Source organism: Adiantum capillus-veneris, chromosome 21 (assembly GCF_014529385.1).
Source record: "Adiantum capillus-veneris isolate H3 chromosome 21, ASM1452938v2, whole genome shotgun sequence".
Classification (NCBI taxonomy): Eukaryota; Viridiplantae; Streptophyta; class Polypodiopsida; order Polypodiales; family Pteridaceae; genus Adiantum; species Adiantum capillus-veneris.
The window spans coordinates 32698-55377 of NC_140951.1; the positions used below are offsets into that span (position 1 = coordinate 32698).

General features: G+C 42.8%; 2 protein-coding genes and 1 pseudogene across 2 annotated transcripts; 1 reads left to right on the forward strand and 2 right to left on the reverse strand.

Annotated features, from left to right (window-relative positions):
- Window positions 1-2252: 2252 nt before the first annotated feature.
- LOC147430432 (uncharacterized) lies at window positions 2253-4876 on the reverse strand (annotated as a pseudogene).
- A 43-nt stretch (window positions 4877-4919) lies between these two features.
- On the reverse strand, window positions 4920-5942 carry LOC147430433 (uncharacterized). The gene is made up of 2 exons (XM_086494523.1): window positions 5168-5942; window positions 4920-5095 (listed from the first exon to the last, which is right to left on the reverse strand). Exons 1-2 carry the CDS (start codon window positions 5940-5942, stop codon window positions 4920-4922), a joined length of 951 nt encoding a protein of 316 aa, XP_086350649.1.
- A 4523-nt stretch (window positions 5943-10465) lies between these two features.
- LOC147430434 (uncharacterized) lies at window positions 10466-11270 on the forward strand. Its single transcript, XM_086494524.1, is given in 2 exon segments — window positions 10466-11086; window positions 11088-11270. Coding segments are annotated over 2 exon segments (804 nt in total).
- Window positions 11271-22680: the final 11410 nt, after the last annotated feature.

Here is a 22680-nt window from a genome sequence, read left to right on the forward strand (position 1 = left end):
AATCAAAGAAAGTGAGTAGGCGTGCACTGGAGCTACTGGCGACTAAACTCGGGAGGATGCAACCTTCTCTGATATCAATTGTTGGAATTAGGGTTGCAGGAAAACACATACAGCTTGGAGAAGACAAAGGAAGCTCAAGGCACACAACAGAGAGTGTTTTACTTACTGTGCAATAGAAAGATAGATAGCCCTAGAATGAATGGACGTATATACAATGCACGGGGAAAAAACCTCCTAAAGAGGGGAAAAATGCCCTGCGTCCTAAGTGTGTTCACACACATCACTACCACATGTATATGGTAACAAAGAACGCCTCGAAAATATTTTGATGTTGATCTAGAAATCTGCTTTTTGAGTGGAAAGCTTGGAAATGGCATGAGTAGCAAGTTATTTTAAACTCATACCAAGGACATTTACCAAGCGTTAATACACAAGGCTGATTGTTTTGCCCCTTTGAACAAATAGTGTAAGAAACAATGGTTGGAAGTTCATTGGGTTGAGGTCACAAAGAACATTTGGAATCCACAATGGACTCATTTTATGAAGGTATTTCTTTGTAAGGTGTTGTGGGGGGCTTTTCTGATAGGTGCCAAGATTCAAGCACATGTTATCAGGTTCGACACATGCTCAATGTACATATTGGGTAGCAAAGACCTTGCCCACCTTTTCATAGAATGCCCAAAATTAGAGACCTGATAGGGAAGGTGTGCAAATGGATGCAAAGAACATGGAAAATAGGGTTTCTCAAGAAGGATTTGTGCCTTGGTTGGAAACGGTTTCAAAGTCCTGCACTTCTAATATGTACTCAAATTGTCAGATATTGTTTCTTCAATAATATGTGGAAGGCTAGGAACTATCGTGTCTTTGATAGCAACCTCTATGTGGCTAGCGTCTCAGAGATTGTACAAGAAATTAAGAAAATAATATATGTAATAGGTAAAAGGGAAAAATCAGATGCCTGGCTTAGGGCGACCCTCGCCATCCGGTCAAGCCTTGCTATGTAAAGGATTGGACTTTTGGTAATAGTACAGGTAATCCTAGCTAGGCTCTGATGTGACCATCTACCCCTCAAGGATCAGCATGAGGTTGAGGCTAATTTGTATATTTCTTGGTGGCATTCTAATACAATCACTCACAATTGTGAGTTTTGAAAATGTTTTTAAAAAATATATAGGGTATCAGCAACAGAGATCAACTTGGCTTATGTGCCAACACAGGACAACCTTGCAAATCTTTTCACAAAGGCATTTTATGGTGAGAAGTTCAAAGCTTTTTGAAAATCTTTGGGCTTACTCCCCTTTGTGAACTGATCTTGTCCTAAGGGCATGGAACTTCCTTATACTCCATGTGCCAGCACTGATTCACTGCATCACTCCGGGGGTGGTTATGGAGCGAGCTTTAGAGCGAGCTTTTTTTTTTCCACCACCTATACCTCCCATTGCCGCCCATTGCCACCCTTACCACCCATGACAACCAACACCCTAGTCCACCACCGGTGGTTGGTGGTGTTAGCTCACTATCACCATCTACCACTCCTCCTCCTACCACCACTGCCCATTGCCGTTGGTTCTCCTCCCACTCTTCATTTTAGTGGGCTACTCAAGGACCTCCTCTCTCTCTTTCTCTCTCTCTCTCTCTCTCTCTCTCTCTCTCTCTCACACACACACACACACACACACACTCTGTCCTTCCCTCCCTCTCTCTTTCTTTCTCGCTACTCAAGGACCTCCTCTCTCTCTCTCATCCTGTTTCTCTCTTTATTTTGCAGATTTTGTCTCTCTTTCTCTCTCACTTGTCTATCTCTATCTCTCTCTCTCTCATCACACATTTACTAATTGAATATCAGAAGACAACAATGATAGAATTCACACACACACTCTCTCTCTCTCTCTATCAATCTGTCTCTCTCTTTATTTTCTTGATTTAGTCTCTCTTTCTCTCTCACTTGTCTATCTCTACCCTTTCTCTCTCTCTCTATCTATCTATCTCTCTCTCTATCTCTCTCTCTCTTCTCTCTATCAATCTGTCTCTTTCTTTATTTTCTTGATTTAATCTCTCCTTCTCTCTCACTTGTCTATCTCTACCCTCTCTCTCTCTCTCTCTCTCTCTCTCTCTCTCTCTCTCTCTCTCTCTCTCTCTCTCTCTCTCTCTCTCTCTCTCTCTCTCTCTCTCTCTCTCGCTCTCTCTCTCATCACACATTCACTAACTGCATATCAAAAGACAACAATGAAAGAATTCATTTTGTTGAAAACTCAAAACAAAATATCATCATTTGCACAACTCAAGGTAAATGTGATAGCACAACAAATGCTACATTATTACAACAGTCTTTTTGCACTCAGTAAAGTTTTGAGCTTGTTATCAGCCGGACTAGACTGATGGATGAACATGTTGTTGTTTATGTCCATTCCAAACACTCTCAAGTAGATATAATACAAGTGTTTGCAAGCCACATATGTCATTCCTTCCCCTGACCTACTTTGGAAGTCTCTGCAAGTACAACTAGGATTCCTAGCTACTGTGACTCGATATTTCTCACCACGTAACTTCGAGTTTGGTGTTACTGCAATGAAGACTTCATGCTTACCGATCATTACCATTTCCACTTGTTCGATGACCATTTCTAGTCCTAAAGCACTGTCGATCCTTTTCGATGCCTCTTCAGAAACACCTGTCCTATACTTGTCGGCACGCCTTTGCCCTTGAACTTCCATAGTTTCTGTTGCAATATGAAACCCCGCTAGCTGCAAAGACTTTACTTCATGCGTTGTTAAGTTCGTGCCATGTGCCACTGGCCACTCAAGTGGAGGCCTTGGAGGCCGCATTACAATATATGGACAAACATCCCACACATGTTTGACATCATCACTACAAAACCATACCCATGTCTCATTGTTACGCCCCTCCCAATTGGGTTTCCCCAAGAAACTTGGTGCCGCTGTTCCCTCTTTGCATAAATTCACCTTTTTCTTGCACTTTCCTCCTTTGATTTTTCCTTGGCAAGTGAACTTAGACCTCGGTTTTCACCTGCGGATTGCCCACATGGTGTCATTTATGTCAACCTCGATGGCCCTAATTGTCACCCCTTCATTCTCCTCATCCATATAGTGATCTTGGATTACCTGTGATGCATCTCCAAATGACAACTTTCAAGCCTTTCTTTGTCGAGCAACATTTTGAGTGACATACTCTGGCCTGTGTGAACTATTTGCCTCCTCGCCTATAACATTGCCGAATGTATTGTGTCGCCTTGTCATTGTAACCCGGTCTCCAAAAAACTCTGGCACCTTTGGAAGATCAGTTCCTCTAATTGCATCGTTCACAGCACGGCTACTCTGTGATGGAGTAGGTGTGTGAAATTGTCGTGAATCTGCCTTGTCTCTCATCTTGCTTATGCTTGGTCCGCTTCCTATATACTTACCCTCTGTATATGCCATTCTTTTGGATTGTTGAAGAAGAGTGTTCCCAATATCCGAAACTGTTGCATCGTACAAAGAAATTTTAGGCTTATGACCTTCGCCTGCTAGCCATGAAGCGTGACGTGACTCTGAGAGATTTGTTCGAGGGACGACCTCGATGCAATAGTCATCTAAAGCCTACAAAAAAATAAATAAATTTACTTCTTTGATATCATGAAGGGTCTAATTAAATGGACATCCTACAAACTATTGTAGAATAAATTTGAAAACTTACACCAACAATTTCCTTCCTCCAATGAGGGTACCTCACATGCCACCAACTCAACCAGCACTCCATTGGGCCTAGATTCCCATCTGCCACCTTTCCTATTGCCCACCAAGCTCGAATGAACCGATATTGGGCCTATGCATCTTCACTGCTACGCGCGCACCACCATAGTCGACACAGTCGTTTGTGCTCGTCTTGAAATGCATTGAGAACATATTTTGTGGTGTGGATCCCTAGACTTTGTTCCCAATGGAAAAGGCATGATCTCTCCCTACCTTTCATCACCATATCCGGACCTCCATTGAAAATTGTGCGCACTGCATTCCAGTTTGCTTGGGCTTCATCTGCCATAAAGCCAACAAAATCTGGTGGAGGCACCCCATTGCGCTCTAGCACGATGATCATTTGTTGCCAAAATATCATCTGTGCTGTAGTGTCCTCTTCTTTAATCTCACATATGGAAATTTTCATTAATTCTTGGACACTGAACATCAACACAAAGCCACATTAACATTTAAGTATGTCAATATGTGTTTAGTATTCTAGAATTTGTTCTAGAATAGGTTGTAGGATGTATTGAACATAAAATTAAAAGAATTAAATTAAAACTTGGATCGTAAACATGGGCTGCCATGGTTGTCCAGCCTTCTACCCGTCTAATGTGATCAAAGCAAACCCACACTCTTTTTAGATCTCCATTTCCAGTTCTTCGCATTCTATTGACAAGATCTATGCCTGAGCCAGGACCTATTGTCGACATCTTGAATACAAAACATCTATCCTCCTCTCTATTAGATTGACCGGGAAAAAGCATTCCATGGATAAACACAAATGTCAAGCGTCTCTTTAAGTCAATTATCAATGACTCCTCTCCACGAGCACTCGACTCCCCATGAAATTTATGCACCCAGTTCTTAATTCTATGTAGAACATCATGAAAGTTTAGAAATATATAAGACTCTAAGTTTATAAAGTATATTAAAATACATTTCCCATACCTTTGGCTTTTAAAAAGAGGAAATATTTCTTGAAGTAGAGCTGACAACTCTACTTGTCCAAGCGAAGTGCATTCACCTGAAGAAGGTTGAAGGACAGATTGGGAAATAAGCTTAACCACCTCCATTTGGATTTTTCTCGGCCCAGCTTGGATGCCAAGAGAATCAACGGCCTCAACCACCAAAGACTTCATCCTTGCAATGGTACTTTTGGATGAACCTAGTTTGACATCATGGTCATGGAAGCCTTGGTGCACCATGGCTCGAGAATAGCATTTGCCGGTTGGCATTATGTAGTATACTTGGCAGATCGCAGGTTTTTCGAATAGCAGGCACATGTTGACAATAGAAGCACTTCAAGGTTCCATACTTTTGCAAGTCACCATTTAGCATTGGTCTCTCAATTAGTTTACCTGTTATTCCATGCCTACAATTGTGATTTTGACACTCTTCCCTTGTACATGAAAAAAAAGAATAATGAATACCTGTCCAAGACGAACGGTTGGGTTTTCCTGTAGATAACACTTGCGAGCACTCTGCAAACACACATTTGAAATCACCTCCGCAATAGCTTTTCCTTATAGTTGCTGGAAATTTGATGTTTGTGGTTGTTGGTTTTGTCCACACATGTCCATCCACTGATTGCTCCATTCCATCCATAGCTGACCTCTCGATACTAGGCTGAGGTGGAAATTCAAAGACCATGTTTCCATTGTAGCTTGATGGAATTTCTTCCACCCACTCCCATTCCGATGTTGCAATCAAGGTCTTCAACTTCGGAGATCTCATATTGGGATTTAACGCTAGCTCCACTATGCTAAAGGAATCACCAATCGGTGCCCGGTCCTTCTTACATCCCTCTTGTAGTGGGGAGTCTAGGTCGACCACCACATTTTTGGGTGTTTTGTTGGTGGGGTCAAAGTGAAAGTCTTCTTTCCCTTCATCAGAAGAAAGCAATAGTATTTCGATAGATTGTAGTGTTGTAGTAGCTTTCACAAGGGAATCCAAGAATGCAACATACTCCGTGGAAACTTTAGCATCCAAAACATAAAGAGGAGAGCTATTACCTTTTCCTGCATTTTGCAAAGGAAATGTTGACGGTTCACCTTCAACAGATTTTGCTAGGGCAAACACATTATAACCAGCTAGTGCATTTATGTCAGCTCCAGATAGAACCAACAAAGATCCTTCCGATGATAGGTGGTGTGGTTTTCCAACCCCCACACCACCCACGTGAACGATGAAATGAGAGCTTTCCATAGAGAGATAGATAGAGAGAGAGAGAGAGGTGGGAGGAATGTGTTGGCAAAGTGAGGGATAGGAGGAGAGGATGAGAAGAGGAGATAGAGGAAAGAGCAAGAGATAGTAGTGAAGGTGTCCTGAGCACGGGATGTAAGTACAACTGAGAGAGAGGCATGTGGATGTAGTTAAGGGAGGGACAGTTGGAGGGAAAGATGATAGAGAAATGGGCTAGAGTAGATAGAGGATGTTATAGATAGTCAAGAGAGAGAGAGAGAGGTTGGAGGAGAGAATTGAGGTAGAGTTGATAGAGGTTTGTATAGATAGTTAAGGGAGGGTGAGGTTGGAGTAGAGCTGAGAGAGAGGTTGGAGTAGAAATGAGGGATGTGAGTGATGCTAAGTAGAGAGGTAGAGGAGTAGAGATGGTGAGTGAAGGTAAGTAGAGAGGTGGAGGAGGAAAGATGGAAAAAAATGGTAAGCTGTATTGAGCCATCTTTTTATATAACTCCTTGATACAAGTGAAATATTGAGAGTAGGGAGGGTAGAGTTTGAAATGGTCACAAGCAAAAAAAAACAAGAGGACTCTGTTCATACCACGTTAAAACTCGGTCCTCTCTCTCTCTCTCTCTATCTCTCTCTCTCTCTCACACACACACACACACACACACACACACACACACACACACACAAACACACACACTTTTTTGTTTCTTGTTAATCTCTCTCTCCCTCACACACACACATGCACATAGTGAAGGTACGGTATCTTGTTCATGCAACCTTCCCTCATCTTTGGGCTCTTGTTGGGTAGTAGCTTCCATTAAACATGTCAAAACTCTAGAAGGATTGCGCGCTCATTGATGCTGCACGTTGATGTTGCTCCAAGGCTGTGGTGGTACTATTGTAACACATGGAGCTTTCAGTGTCGAGCTGCAATGGGTAAGAACCTACGTCCCCTAAAAGATGATCAAAGATGGTAAAACTTGTAGGTTTTCATAAGAAGGCCGAATGTCTATCAATACAAGATGATAAAACTTGTAGGTTTTCATAAGAAGGCCGAATGTCTATCAATACAAGATGATAAAACTTGTAGGTTTTCATAAGAAGGCCGAATGTCTATCAATACAAGATGATAAAACTAGAATTTTAGTTGATTATGTAGGCTTTGAAGATGAATTGCTTCATTAATTTTAGACATGATTTCCTTTTTGTGAGGTAATTTAACTGCAGGCTAAGATCTCAAAAACCGATCTCAATTGTCAAAAGGGAGTAAAGAGTAGAAAATCTTGAACTTCTGGACTTTTAAAAGTAAAAAATAATGAATTTTTTTGGCCATCGTTTAAGTCGAGCTATAAGTGGAGCTTACGTAGGATTACATAGGCTTTGAAGATGAATTGCTTCATTAATTTTAGACATTATCGCAAAAACCGAACTCAATTGTCCACAGGGAAAAGAGTAGAAAAACCTGAACTTTTGGCATTTTAAAAGTCAAAAAATGAAATTTTTTGGCCTTTTTAAAGTTTTGCTAAAAGTGGAGCTTACGTAGGATTACGTAGGCTTTGAAGATCAATTGCTCCTAAAATTTTAGACATGATCGCAAAAACCGATGTCAATTGTGGACATGATCTTTTAGCATTTTAAAAGTCAAAAATATGATTTTTTTTTTGCCTTTTTTAAGTCGAGCTAAAAGTGGATCTTACGTAGGATTACGTAGGCTTTGAAGATGAATTGCTTCATTAATTTTAGACATGATCGCAAAAAACAATCTCAATTGTCAACAGGGAATAAAGATGATGTAGTCTTGAACTTTGGGGATTTTTGCCTCGTTAAAGTGAATTTTTTGGCCAATTTTTAAGTTTAAAAAAAAGGGAGCAATAGCGATATCGCTATTGCTCCCTTTTTTTTGCCTGTTTTAAGTCAAAAATAGAGGGAGCAATATCGCTATTGATCCCTTTGTTTTTTAAAAAAGCCAACAATTCCTGCAACTGCTCACGCACCGGTAAGCTCTCTCTCTCTCTCTCTCTCTCTCTCTCTCTCTCTCTCTCTCTCTCTCTCTCTCTCTCTCTCTCTCTCTCTCTCTCTCTCTCTCTCTCTCTCTCTCTCTCTCTCTCTCTCTCTCTCTCTCTCTCTCTCTCTCTCTCTCTCTCTCTCCCGCCAAGTGGTCCTCTCTTGAACTGGCAAGGCGTGGCGACTGCTGTCCAAAAACGGCCTTAGCCGACAAGGGGGACAAGAGGTAGACGGCAGCAAGCAGTAGGCAGCAGGCAAGGGGGACAAGAGGTCGATGACAAGGGGGACAAGTACACCTCGCGCGGCAACAGGCAGCCCCCAATTGAGGCTAATCTGTAAGCGATTTTTTTAGCAGCCTTGCCTTGTTTTGCAGCCTTGCCTTGTTAGTGGCGTGATCAAGCCCACCATTGCTACCATGCCCACGACTGCAAGAGCAACAGTTTGTTTCCGTCTTAGTCAAGCTCATTTTCCTCTCTTTCATCATCAAGTAAGTAGAGCTTGAAGAGCCTGTTTTGCACTCTCTTATGCAACTGCGCACACATGGGCGTGATCAAGCCCACCATTGCTACCATGCCCACAACTGCAAGAGCCATGGAATCTGTAGAGTAAGGAGATTGGCGCTTCGAGAGCCATGGATAAATAAATAAATACGGTCCTGATTGGCGCCTCTACCGTTTTAGTAAAAAGCATGGGGCAGCTTATGTTCATTAAAGCGGCCTCAGTAGTTGCTTATGTTCAGTCATAAGCATGGCGTGAATTGGGCAGCAGTCAAGCCTGGCATGTATTGCCGCCTCAGTCGACAAGGGCCAGTGTGTTCATCAAGGGGCAGGCAAGAGATCAGTCAGCGTGCTAAGCCGACAAGGTGCTAGCTTATGTTCAGTCAGCGTGCTTAGCCGACAAGGGCCATCTCTCTCTCTCTCTCTCTCTCTCTGTGTGTGTGTGTGTGTGTGTGTGTGTGTGTGTGTGTGTGTGTGTGTGTGTCAAATATGGCGCTGCTTTTTTATTTTGAGGTTTGGTAATTTTATAAGGTCATTATACCGTGAGAGAGAGAGAGAGAGAGAGAGAGAGAGAGAGACTCTCTAGCCTTCAATCTGGCTGTGCTTGCATGGTGGGCAAGCAGGGTGTAATTTGTATGGGCACAATTATGCAGAGATTTACTCGTGGAAGGTGTGCTAGGCGAGCTAAGGAATGCCCATATGCTCACCATATTCCTGGAAGTGGTGATGGTGATTATACTGTTGTCAGAGATTCCATGTGATAATGCTCTTAAGTGTGTCGGCAGTTTGTTTTCGTGTTTTTGGCGTATTTTTGGTATAACCCTTGTGAAATGTATCCTTATGTATACCCCTCACGACCAGAGTGTGTTGATCGAGATCGGCGCTTGCTGCTGTTTGAATTTGCAGCAAAGCATGTTCGCCTTTATTGTGTGTCTGTGTGAGTGTGTTTTATATGTGTGTCTCTCTCTCCCCTCTCTATAGTATAAAAAGAAGAGTAAAGATTGAGAGGACCATTTTATGTTGTTGCTCCAGACAGGTATGGTCCTCCCTTCTTTCCTCCTCCTCCCTCTTTACCACCTCATCCCATCCTCTTACTTCTATACCCCCTACCTTCTCACCATCTCCTCCCCTCTTAGCTATCCTCTCTCTATCCCTCATCCTCTCCACCTCTCTCCTCTTCCTTCCTCCCATATCCCTCCCACCAATTTTTTTTCTTCCTCTTGCTCTCCCTCACCTTTCCTCCTAGTTCTCTATCTCCATCCCTGTACTCTGTTGGCCATCCTCCCTCACCCTCTACTTTTCTCTCTCCATATCTCCATCCCTGTCCTCTCCGTCGGCCATCCTCTCTATCTCTCTCTCTCTCTCTGACCTCCTCTCTCTCTCTCTCTCTCTCCCTGTCCTCTTCCTCTCTCTCTCTCTCTCTCTCTCTCTCTCTCTCTCTCTCTCTCTCTCTCTCTCTCTCTCTCTCTCTCTCTCTCTCTCTCTCTCTCTCTCTCTCTCTCTCTCTCTCTCTCTCTCTCTCTCTCTCTCTCTCTGTGTGTGTGTGTGTGTTCGACCTAGCCGTTTCTCTCTTCTTCCTCCTCAGCCTCCCCCTGGGCGAGGGGCTGCTCTATGGGGGGAATCAAGCCCTAGCTCGCCCCCTCCCTCCCAACTCAGATCGAACCGGCCTGGTCCCGGCTCACCCTGCGCGGCCTGGTCTCGGCTTCCTGCGCGACCTGGCCCTGCGTGGTCATCTGCGACCTTGCCCGATTCCGCCTCTGTCAACCTTCTCAACAACCTGCCTTGCCCAATTCCGCCCCCGTCAGGTAGTTCTGCTCGGTGGTGCCCTGCTCCATTTCGCATTCGGCAACCCGCCTTACCTCACCTTATGAACCGAACCGCCTTAACCTTTTACCTAAGGGTCTGTGTGAGTGAAGGTGATTCTCACCCTTGCCTTCCGACCTCAACCACAAGAAAGTCGGCCTTAACCCCGACCTAAGGTGACTGTCTCGAGAAGGAGACTGATTCGAGAAGGTCCCAAGCAACTCACCCTTGGCATCCATGGCTACCCGGGCCTCGTCCCAAGGTAAGCTCAGCTTCGCTGGAGTCGTAGCAACACCTCCCAAGGCAGACAACATCACCCGCCTCCAAGACGAAGTCGAAAACCTTCGTAAAGAGAATGACAAGCTGAAACAAAGGCTTACAGTTTTCGAAGCTCGGCTTTCCACAATAGAGAATCGTAAGGAGGAGGAGTTGAAGCAGATCGAAATCAAGCTGACGAAGGCAAAAGAAGAAGTAGAGACGACCGTCACAAAGGAGGTCAAAACTCAAATACAAGAGGTAATCTCTCACAGGCTCGAAGATCGCGTGGCCTCCACATTACGTGAACAGCAACGGCAAGAGGAAATCGCCCTCAATGTTCGCATTGGAGGGCTCCCAAGCGATTGGAAAGGGGAGGGAGACCTCAGTCACGAGTCATTTGCCCGCATCCAATCCGCAATCCCCATGGTACAGTGTGATCCGGCAACCCTCACTTCTCTTACACACGAACCTCGCACCAATCATGCAATCTACACCTTCAAAACCAAGGCGGACCGAATCCAATTTCTTGAGCAATCAAGGCTTCTCAAGGACACCAAAATATGGTTTGCAGAAGATCTTACACCTGCACAACTCAAGCAAAAGAAAGTAGAACTACAAAAGGTGCGAGAAGCGCACGCAGCAGGGAAATGGGCAGTCTACCGAAGAGGTAAAGCCATTATTCAAGAGTTTCGCACTCCCAAACCCACTCCTTTCACACCCCTTTCTGCATAGATTTTATTCATCTTATTATCTCTCACCTTCTTTTTGGACCCTCAATCCTTAACTGAGATGTATCCCCAAAACCCCCCACGTTTGTAATGTTTTGCTTTGGGTCCCATAGGTCATATTTGACCTCCGTGGACGATAATACAATCTATCTATCTATCTATCTATCTCCCTCTCTCTATCTCTCTCTCAGCCGTTTTTTGACTTAGTAGACAGCAGTTCACTCTTTTGACCATAACTTGCTCATCCGAACTCCGATTTAGGTGATCTATAGCCTCAATTGAAGAGCACGAAGCCCTCTGCGCATTGATGTAAAGACATATTTTTTCTGTGTAATAGAAGGCTTTGCTGTAACAGCATCTCAGAACTGAAAAAACTGTCAAAACTTTGCGTTTTTGTTGCCGACTTGAAGGCAATGTCAGACAAAACTCGCAAGGGTGGAAAAGCCACACTCGCCATGGAGAATGATGCAAAATCTCCAAGGAATTTGGATGCTAATTCAACCACATCATCTACAACAACGGAAGCAATGATCATGGCTTACTTGATCTCGTTACAAGAAACCGTCAACAAACAAGGTGAAGAGTTGCGCGCACTTGCAATGGAGAATGGTACTTTAAGAGTTCTCGTTGTGGAGAATGAGCACCTCAAGAAGGTTCTTGAAATGCAAACAACACGCTTGATGCATCTTGAGAATGAAGTTCAAGAATGTAAACACTCTCTTGTTGACATGAATGTATTGAAAGAGCGCTTGAGCAAAGTTGAGAGTGATCATGTATTGAAAGAGGAAACAATAGATACAATATGACATGATGTATGTGAGATGAGAAATGCATCCAAATCATGGGCTGATATATGTAAGGATAATGTGGTTTCTACATCTCCTATCACGCAAGCCGTTGTCCAAGCAAAGAATGTAGAGAATGTGGACACTCAAGAATTGCACGAACGACAAAAACGCTCAAAGAACATCGTCATTCGTGGAATCAAGGAGGAAAGCATGGAAACACCCCAATCTCTTGCAGTTGCTATTGAAGAGTTTTTTGCTACACACTTTGGCATGTCAGGAATCATGGCTTATGGTGCACATCGAGTTGGAAAACAAGGAGTCCCTCGCTCGAGAGAAAGACCTATTGTATGTACCATGGCTGATGAGGTAAAGAGAAAGATCATCCTTGACAATGGTTGGATCTACCTCAAAGGAACAGGTTGTAATGTATATGAGGATTGCACTATTATGCAACAAAATGTACGTCGCAAAGCATATGAGGAAAGAAGCAAGAAATTTAAGGTATCACCTCAAGAAGAAAAGCCACTTAAGGAGGATGCAAGTCCACCCAACAAATAGGGACACATGATCTATGAGACCAACTCACGCTTGCGAATAAGCTTTTGGAATTGTAACGGGTATCCATGGAATGCGGGAATTGGCATTGATGAGCTTACCAATGACTCCGATGTGATACTTCTTGTCGAAACATGGGAGCATGATGCACAACGAATTCTTGGATTTGACAAATACGATGTGCATTCTTTGATGTGGGCCAAAAATGCAAAGCAACGAAGAGGCCAAGGAGGCGTAGCATGTATGACCAAAAAGGGTTTGAAAGATGTTTCCATTGTCAAAGAAGATAAGTATAAACGCTACTTATGGCTGAAAATCAGCCCACCAAATGGTCAAGTCATGTTTGTGGCCGGTTGCTACATTCCTCACTATGACTCCAACTTTTATGCTTGCTTGAATATGGATAGAGATCAGCCCTTTGTTGAACTAGAGGAAGACATTGCTCATTACAAGGATCAAGGTGAAGTCATTGTTTTTGGAGACATGAATGCTCGCACAAATATGCTACAACACGACACACAACAAGTAGACATGCCACATGTCTCAAGAAGAATGGATGACTCATACATGTATAATCGAAGTTCTAATGATGCAAAAGAAGTGGATCACTATGGAAAGTCACTTCTACATATGTGAAATAGTACCGGAATGCTCATTGCAAATGGTGTATCTCTATGGCAAGGCACCAATGACTTTACATGTAGAAAGCACAACGGTGCTAGCGTGATTGACTATATGTTGTTCTCGGAAGCCACTCTAGAATGCATACAAAGCTTTACACTTGGTGAATGGAATCCGGAATCGGATCATAGGATGTTATGTATTGACCTCAAGTGTGGTAAACGGCCCGAGCATGTAGCCTCCAATCATGATGTGAATCACTTGTACCTACGTCTAGACTTCAAACGAGCACTTATATATGCTGATATGGTGGACCAAATGTTAAGCATGATAGAGCATCAAGAGAGCCCAACATTAGAATGCAAGTGGAAAGTTTTCAAAGAAGTAATTTTCTCTTGTGCGAAGGAATGCTTTTCTGTGAAACACATGTCTTGCAAAAGGTCTAAGAAAGGTAGCACCAAGAAGAAATGGTTTGACATGGAATGTAGTCAAGCCCGAAAACACTTGCTAAGATTGGATGCAATCAAAGACAAGGAAGTTTACTTGGAGTGTTCACACACATACAAAGCACTTGTTCAAAAGAAGAGGAGAAGGTGGGAAGTCAAAAAACAACTTCTTTTAGCACAAGAGAAAGCACATGCATGTGGCAAGTTTTGGCAAAATCTAAAAGGTAAGCGCGTTGAGAGCTTTGGTGACTTGACTCTTGAGGATATGTATATGCATTGTAAGAATCTCTATGAGCAACCCAATGTTGATGAGATGGAGTGTTGTAGCTCCCTTCAGTTTATGTCTCCCTTCTTTACCATTGAAGATGTATGCCGCGCGCTTGAGAAACTTGCTACTCGCAAGGCAGGTGACCTTCAAGGTGTCAAGGCTGAAATGATTAAATGGACAAGCAAGAAAACACGATATTAGATATGCGATATGTTTAACCTTGCACTTCAGTATGGCATGCCTCATGATTGGAGTGCAAATTGGATCAAACCTTTGCACAAAGGAGGAGATGTAAACAATGTGAACAACTATCGCACTATAATGGTTGGTTCTTTAATGGCAAAGTTATTTGGATGTATCATGGAGATGAAGATAAGTGAATGGGCTGAAAAGAATGGCAAACGTGCACTTGGCCAAGCAGGTTTTCGAAAGCATCATAGCACTATTGATCACCTTGTCACTCTTCGAGTTCTTATGGAAGCGTCTCGATTGAAAGGAAAAAAGTTGTATTGTTGCTTTGTGGATTTCAAGAAAGCTTTTGACATGGTACCGCAAGGAAATCTTTGGAGACGTATGCAAAGCCTTCAAGTGCCGAGAGAATTTATGCATGCAGTCTTTCGCATCTACCAAAAAGTGATATGTCGATTACGTATGGGAGATGGAATTTCAGAATTTTTTGCAAGCATTATTGGTGTCAAACAAGGATGCCCACTTTCCCCAACCCTTTGGGCTACTTATTGATGAATTGGAATGCATGGTTCTTGACTTTATGCAGCAAGAAGGCATAGAAGAGGTTAAGATTGGAAATGCGGTGATCATGCTTTTGCTTTATGCCGATGATGTAGTGCTCTTGGCACATACCTTAGAAGATGCACAAAAGCTTATGAGTGTCTTGGAACGCTTTTGCCTACATAGTGGGCTGATCGTGAATGGATCCAAAACCAAGGTTATGCTTGTAAAGACCCTCAATGATGAAAATCCATGCATTGTATATAACAATGAGAAACTTGAAGTGGTAGATCACTTCAAGTACCTTGGCCTTGAGGTTCCATCCAATCATAAATGGAAGGATTGTGCAATGCGTCGCTTGGAAGCCGGAAAGAGGGCCTATTATGCATTTGAGAACATGTGCAATGCAGGAGAGATCAAGTGTTGGGCTCTCAAAAAGTACCTCTTTGACACATTGGTGACACCGGTGCTTCTTTATGGAGTGGAGGTGTGGGGTGGAAGCATCGGGAAGTCTACTTGGAAAGAGTTTGAGAATGTCCAAAAGCGTTTTCTCACCAACTTTCTCCAAGTCAAGACACAAACACCCTACATGCTCTTACTTCTTGAGTCCGGATTGCTTCCCATTGAGGTCTTGGGCATGCAAAGGGTTGTGGAGTACATGCGTAAGACACAACGTAGCCCTTTGCATTGACTTCCTAGAATCGCATATGAAGCAAGTCAAATGGTTCAAAAGACATGCAAGAGCAAAATACTAAGTTCGGGGTGGATGCTTGATATGAAGAAATGGTTTGGAAGATGGGATGCATGTCACTTGGTCAAGGATGCGTCGATCGACTCCCAAGTTAATGAGGCCTTCTTACAACGCCAATGTATCATGGCTTGGGAGAAATCTGGAGGTTCTCGCTTCAGCCATTACACCACACACGTTGCCCCAAACTACAAATCTCTCTTCTTCTCGGAACGAGGTAACCGAACCCATTCCTACATCCTTGAGCCCATCCTGTTGAGTGCGATCCGCACCATTGCCTCCATTAGTCTTAGCTCCCATTCTCTACGCTGCGAGACAGGACGTTGGGGCACTGGCGAGGAGTGTCATCAACTTTGCAGCTTATGCCCTCGTCAAGTGCGAGAGAGTGAGTACTACACACTACTTGAGTGCTCAGCTTTTGACCACATTAGGTCCTCTTTTCCCCATATATTCAGCCATGATCTCTCCCTACATACCTTCCTCTCCCAACCACGATGTGGACTCTCTATTGTGACGCTCATTTCAGCCATTTTTGAGCATCGAGAGTCACTTATGAACTCCACTCACACCACGTGACATGTTCATTTGGTCCCATAGGTCATATTTGACCTCCAAGGACGATAATAGAACTATCTATCTATCTATCTATCTATCTATCTCTCTCTCTCTCTCTCTCTCTCTCTCTCTTTATGTTGATGTAAGACTAAACAAAACCCACTTTACTTTGTTGAAGGTGTTGCAGTATTGGAGAAAACAAAATCTAGAGGACATTCTTTCCACATTCGGCTGTACAGGTCAGACTTTGAACAAATGCCGAAGCATTCTATTTTTTTGAGATTCATTATTCACATGCAATCTAGTATAGTTAATATATAGCTTACCATCTTCATAGCATTTGTGCATTGATGACAATTTCAATTTCTTGCGAAAAACAGATGGCTACGAAAAATTTGTCTTTTAGCAAGAATGAGCACGTGGTGCTCTTAAGCAAAGGCAAGGAAGTTGGGAAAGGAATTATGATACAGTCTCTAACCCACAAAAATCTACATGGAAGAGAGTTTCCTAGAGGCACGTTGGGAGTAGCCGTCCAATCGGCATTAGATCCCGGTCTCATGTTGCCACATGTTCCATCCATTGACGATGATGTGTGCACCTTAGGTGCAGCAGTGGGTACAGTTGTGGCGTGGCCGATAAGAGAATTGGTAATGAGACCTCTAAATTTTATTCAGTCTTACATGCTCTCTTTTGAAAGAAACATCGAACATTTTGTGTCCAGGCAAAAGGGCAACGAACTGTATCCTTTGGAGGCAAGGGTTCAGTACCTGTCGCTCCAAGAGCCACTAGCATAGCATTGGGTGCTATGCCCAAACCAAGCATTTCAAAGCCTCCTCCAAAGACTCTTGTTGCAGAGGTAAGCCACCGGAGCTTATTGCAGTATTTACTCATGAAATTAATCGTTGTTTGCTAGTAACCTAGCCTAATAATTATTTGCCTACGGCCAAGTAGTCGACGGGTGTCAAGAAAAGAAGTGCAGATCAAGCAAGTGAAGTCGTTGAAAGCAAGCAGGTCACACGAGCACATAAAGAAGAGGACCCTAGCTGGGAGCCCCCAAAGAAAAAGGGTAGAATTCCTTTGAAAAAGGAAGGTGCTATCACAAAGAAAGAAGTCACCAAAGTGAAAGTAGTGCAAAAGCCAGTGAAAGCCAATGCAGAGGGCACTACACAATCTGAGGTACCAGCCCCATCAAAGGACAAGGTCCCTATTGCGAACAACTCAAGTGAAGAAGATGACAAAAGAGAGGATGAAGTTGCTTAAATGGAAAGGTTGAACTAATAGTACTCGCGTAATTTATATGCTCTCGACAGGGGAGCAACGCGAAGAAGGGTAAAGGTCAAGTAATGGACAGAGATACTCCAATGCCTCTAAACAAGGTAAGTACATCAAGTCCGAAAGCACATCAAGAGGGAGACACACAATCAATGGGAGAGAACCTATTAACACCTAGAAGCCTAAAAAACCAAGCTCATAGTCATTTCCTAGAGCCTGAACAAGCTCCACCAACATCTCATTCCATTTCAGAGCCTCATGTTCTTCCTTCGCATGACGAGGCACATGAGCAGGCACAACGACAGTGCACAGAGATTGGAATTAATATAGAGCCTGCTCATTTACACCGCCAGGCGACCACTGAAAGTGAAGGATTGCAGGATGCCATACGCTCTAATGAAATTGCAACAATTACCTGTCTACCTCGTAAGTATGGAATGATTGATTGTGGTATGTGTTGTGCAGTAAGCAATGTATTTATTGTAGTGGGTGGATGCAGATGATGCGAACGTCACAATAACCGAAGTTTCAACAGGATTGTCTACTGTAGTAGAGACTGGTCATCGCGGGGAGCCTGCTCTTCTTGTTGGAGGTGGGCAAGTGTGTAGCAACAAAGAGACGATATCTTTAAGTATTTAAAATACAGTCACTTACCTGCTTGTTATATCTAGATTTCATGGTGCAATGCAACACTCCACCTCATGATGAAGCGCATAATTCAATGGCACATAGCTCTGGTATGCTACGCGAAGCTTTCGGGTGCGAGGCGGGACAACAAATGTAGGTTGCGATGCAATATTTTGTCATCTACCAACCAACACAAGCGTCGTCGGGATAACATCACCCAATATCCCCAAATGGAACCATTTCATAATAAATCAAATCGAAAAGGTTTTTGGTATTGCCAGGGAGTATCTTGATGAGAAGGGAAATCTAGTGTTGATATGTCGTCGAGAACATGCATGGGTATTATCGAGCCTAGCAAATCAAAATGGGTACTATCTTGACCATACAACTATCGTCGTGTGTGCTACTCCATTCAGCCTCCATGGTGGTGTTACGGTAGGTAAAACTACTTGCTTTCTTTGGAAAATTAGTCTGTGATAGATTCCTTCCTCATTATGAGTCTTAAGTCCCACAGATGCGATGCTTGGAAATCGTTGTATTCCGCAAAATTGGTTCCTACAGATTGAATCGAAAGCCTGATTCGGACGTTATGTTTGATTACTACAACGCCAGTCATTGGAAACTCAAAACGGATGGCTGTCCTTGGCGAGGTATGCCGTGAGTTTTCAAAAATTTCACCTCCATTGTATCTGCTTATCTAAATTTCCAGACATACATTTAGAATGATGATATCTCTTCAAGGGGCATGGAGAGAAGTCCAACTTTACACGAGAAGCTACTCTCTTTCTATACAGAGGAGGGTAATGTAGTACTACAAATGTATGTTGGTTGCGGTCTTCTGGAACGTCCGGGGCTACGAATGGGTCGACATGTACTGTTGCTAGATCGACAAGAGTCAATGGAAGAATTGAAACATCTATGTAATGGTAAGTGTCTTTCTTCCTCGATTAGTGTGAAAGACTGAATTATGTATCCCTCCTTATATGATGCTAAGTAAGATCCATTTGGTAATTGATCGTCGTGAAGGCACAGGCACACTTCCTTCTTGCCATGCGAAAAGGAAACTCATGGTTTTCGATGTTAACAGTGTCCTATTGAAACGGTGACGGTGGGAAAGTGCTCCTTCCCACGCTGCAAATATTCTAAATGTAGGCCGAATGGGTGTGTCATTGCGACCAGGGATATTGCGATTGCTGAAAGTGGTGTTTGAGCTATTCGATGTAGGGATTTGGAGCTCCATGCAAGAGAAAAATCTGACCCCCATTATCAATTTAATTAAGAGTAAATACAAAGAGGCTGGGTATGGTGAGACATTTTTCAAGTTTTGTCTGCATCAAGGACATTGTGAAGAGAGGCACTACGAAGGCAAGCATCCAAAATTCAATTTGGTGTTTTTGAAGAACTTTAGATCTCAATTGGTAGCCTCATACATCAAGGACCCTCCAGACACCATTCTAGTAGATGACAATCCTGAGAAGGCAATTGAAAACCCACCACATACGCTTGTCACAGTAAGGAGTTACGATGGAGCGAGCAACGACAATGTGCTCCTCATGAATTTACTCCCATATCTAGAAGGTCTTCATGCATATCCTGGGTTAGCAACGGATTATATCAAGAACACACCTTTCAAACAGGGTACGCAATGTGTGTCATAGGATTCATTTAATAGGTGATTGGTTTCAAATACTGTCTTCTTAATAGCGTATAAAATGTTACTGTATTGAGTGTGCGATTAAATTATTGTTGAATTTAACAACTATTCACAGTCAGTGCTTTGTCTTTGAGAAACATTTTTGCACCCTAGGTATGTTTTTTTTTTCTCAATGTTTTCTGAAGCATTTTAATTTTCCTTGCCTTAAGATCTTGTCATTATAAACCATCTCTCATTTTCTCATACTGCAATGTACTTGAGTAATATGGTGAAGGAGTTTGCAACAAGGATAACCCATTGGATTTTTATTTTTTTTTAAAGATATTTTTTGCTTATGTGCATTCTCTTATGACTTGTGAAAATTAACCATCCCTAACATTGTGTTTTCTGCTTACACTAAATGCAATTTCTATTGAGATGAATTGTCATTAAGTTGTACAACTGTTGACGGCTACGGCTAACACACTGGAAGAGACCAATTTTTGTAATACTTATTCGGACAAACACGTTGTAATTCTTTCCGGACTTGATTGCGTTTCCAGATTGTAATTTAGTAAGTATGCAAAATATCTAACCCCATAGTAGATGGTAGGAGAAAATCTTGGTGAGTAATATGCACCCGCACCCAAAATGCACTTTTTTCCACATGCATAGCACCCTTAGGCCGCCTTAATTTGCTTGTACTTCAACTTTGAAGTTATCTGGAAAGCTAGAAACTGTAATAACACAAGATCTAGAGAATTACGCTAATTTTTACACTTGGAGAATTCGCAGGAACAATGGACGCCAATCGATCACCAACAAAGAAGAAGAGGTTGTCCTTGAAGGACATTATTGCATCCAGTGAGCCTTATATACTACCAAAATAGATGCTCAAGCTAGCCAAAGCTTGGGTAGACAAGATAGCACTAGAAAGAGAAGGGCTGACGGTGTATCAAGGAAACTTCAGAAACCTTCAAGGAAACACTGTGGATATTCCAATGAATCCACGAGAAATTTTGGAGTATGCAAACAAAGAAGAAACACTCACCTAGATAAAAAGAACTTATTTGTACAACTGCTTCACATCACCACCAGCGGGTGTAGATGTGTAAAGAGTCTACAAGCTAGTGTCCTCAATCCAGAAAGATGGCAAGGTAGTGATTACTGCTTTGGATGGACAGAAGACAGAGGTGGTGATTACACCTCAAATCATAGCAGATGCACTAGGGCTCCATAATAAGGGTGGCTACATTAGATAAAGAAGAGATGAAGTCAAGGTCTACTCTCATAAGAAACCCAATTAGACATTCAAAGACCTAGTAGACAGGGGAAGATGGTGACGACAAAAGAATCAAGACCCAAAGAGACACACAACCAAAAGGCCACTCAGATCGAGAGGTTGATTGAGCAATTCAAGGTAGAACGGGCACTCAAAGACTTTGAGGAGTATTGGGTACCAGACCCATCAAAGATAGGAGGAAGCTCCTCAAGACCGCTGGAGGATCAGTTCGATCATTACATCTGAGCCTATGAAGAATCTGAAAAGGTGATCGAACAAAAAAAACTTAGAGCCCTTCACAATGGAGGAGGTACAAGATATCAGGAGGCAGCGGAAAGAAAAACCACATTCTCAAGTCAAGAAAGGCAAAGAAGATGAGCATACAAAAAGTGAAACTCCACCACCTTCACCACCAGGCTCCTCTACTCATCCTCCAAGTCCAAAGCCCTCTACATCCCAGCCACAACACACACTAGAAAAGACTGAAGAGGCAGTGCCATCACCAAAAGACAAGGAAAATGCAAAAAGGAACACTTATGAAGACCTACTTCAAGCAGAATACACATCGACAGAGGCTTATGAGGTAGACTATCCAACCCCACCATGGGTTGCCACAAAAAAGAAAGCAATGGAGGAGATTCCTAAAGAACAGGTGAGAGCTAATAGATCAAAAGAACCTCAAGCAGAGTAATGTTGAGTACGGGACACCAAGTTTTCTTTTTAGGCCCGATCCTAAGACCATCAACAAGAAGCCTTGTTGCATCAAACGAAGAGGATGTGAGAGCCGCATATCAAGTACTGAACAAAATCAGAACCCTGTCTCTAACACTGGCTGAAGGGAAGACAATATGCAAATAGAACATGATTACCACACAAACATGATCCAAACAATTACCCATAAAGCTGATGAAGTAGAACAAGATCTTGATACTCTCAGTAAGACACTAAGAGAGGCCAAAAGAGAACGAGATAATCTGACACTGCAAATTGTGGAGGTTTCATGCAAAGTAAAGAGTCTGCAGGAAGAAAAAGAAATAGTGGAGGATGAGCTGGAAGCAGCAAAAGATGAAGTGCTGGAGCTAAAATCCAAATTAGAGCTCCAAGACTTGAAAATGTAGAGACTCAGAGCAACCCCAAGGGCTTCACGAGCAGTTGCAGGAGTAGATAGCCAAGCTATACAAGCTTTGGAAGCACAAGGCACTGCTCTACAAAAGGAATTACGGCTAGAAAAAAGACATAGAGTGCATATGTTAGAAGGGTCCCTAGCCGCAGAGGAGAGAATGATGGCTCAACACCAAGAACTCCGCAAAGAAAATGAATAGCTCCAACTCCAGTTGGGAAGTTTGCAAGAGCTATTGGTTGATCAAGCAGAATTAGCTACAGAAAAAGATAGACTTGATCAACAACAAATAACAGAACTACAAAAGAAGTGGCCGAATCAAGGATATCAAAAACAAATTCAGGGCCCAATGACCTTGGCATTAACACAAGAGATGATCCTTTGGAGGTTCTTGAATGTGCAAAAGACCTACAACACCTAGAAGAACAGGTACGTACACAGGCAGAGGGAGAACAACCTTTAACTACAGAGGAGGAGACATGCCTCCAAACTCTAATTGAACAATCTATAGCTGAAGACCACAAGGCAGCCTTGGAATGGAAGAAGCGAGAGAATGATCCAATTAGTAGGAGTCCAAGGGCTCGCCACAAATGTGCTTAGGAAGGAATGGATGCAACCTTCACTCCCCTACCCTCTCGTAAAGTGTGAAGTTATGGTGAGATAAAGAAAAGAGTCAAAGCAAAAGCAAAAAAGCCAGTTTATGAGGGAGATGTCAAAGATTAAAAAACTGTAAACAAGATAGTGGACTCGCAACCAAAATGGAGAAAAGCGTGGCTCCTCAAGTACCCCAGATTTCTAAAGTACTTGGTAGAAGCTCCAAAA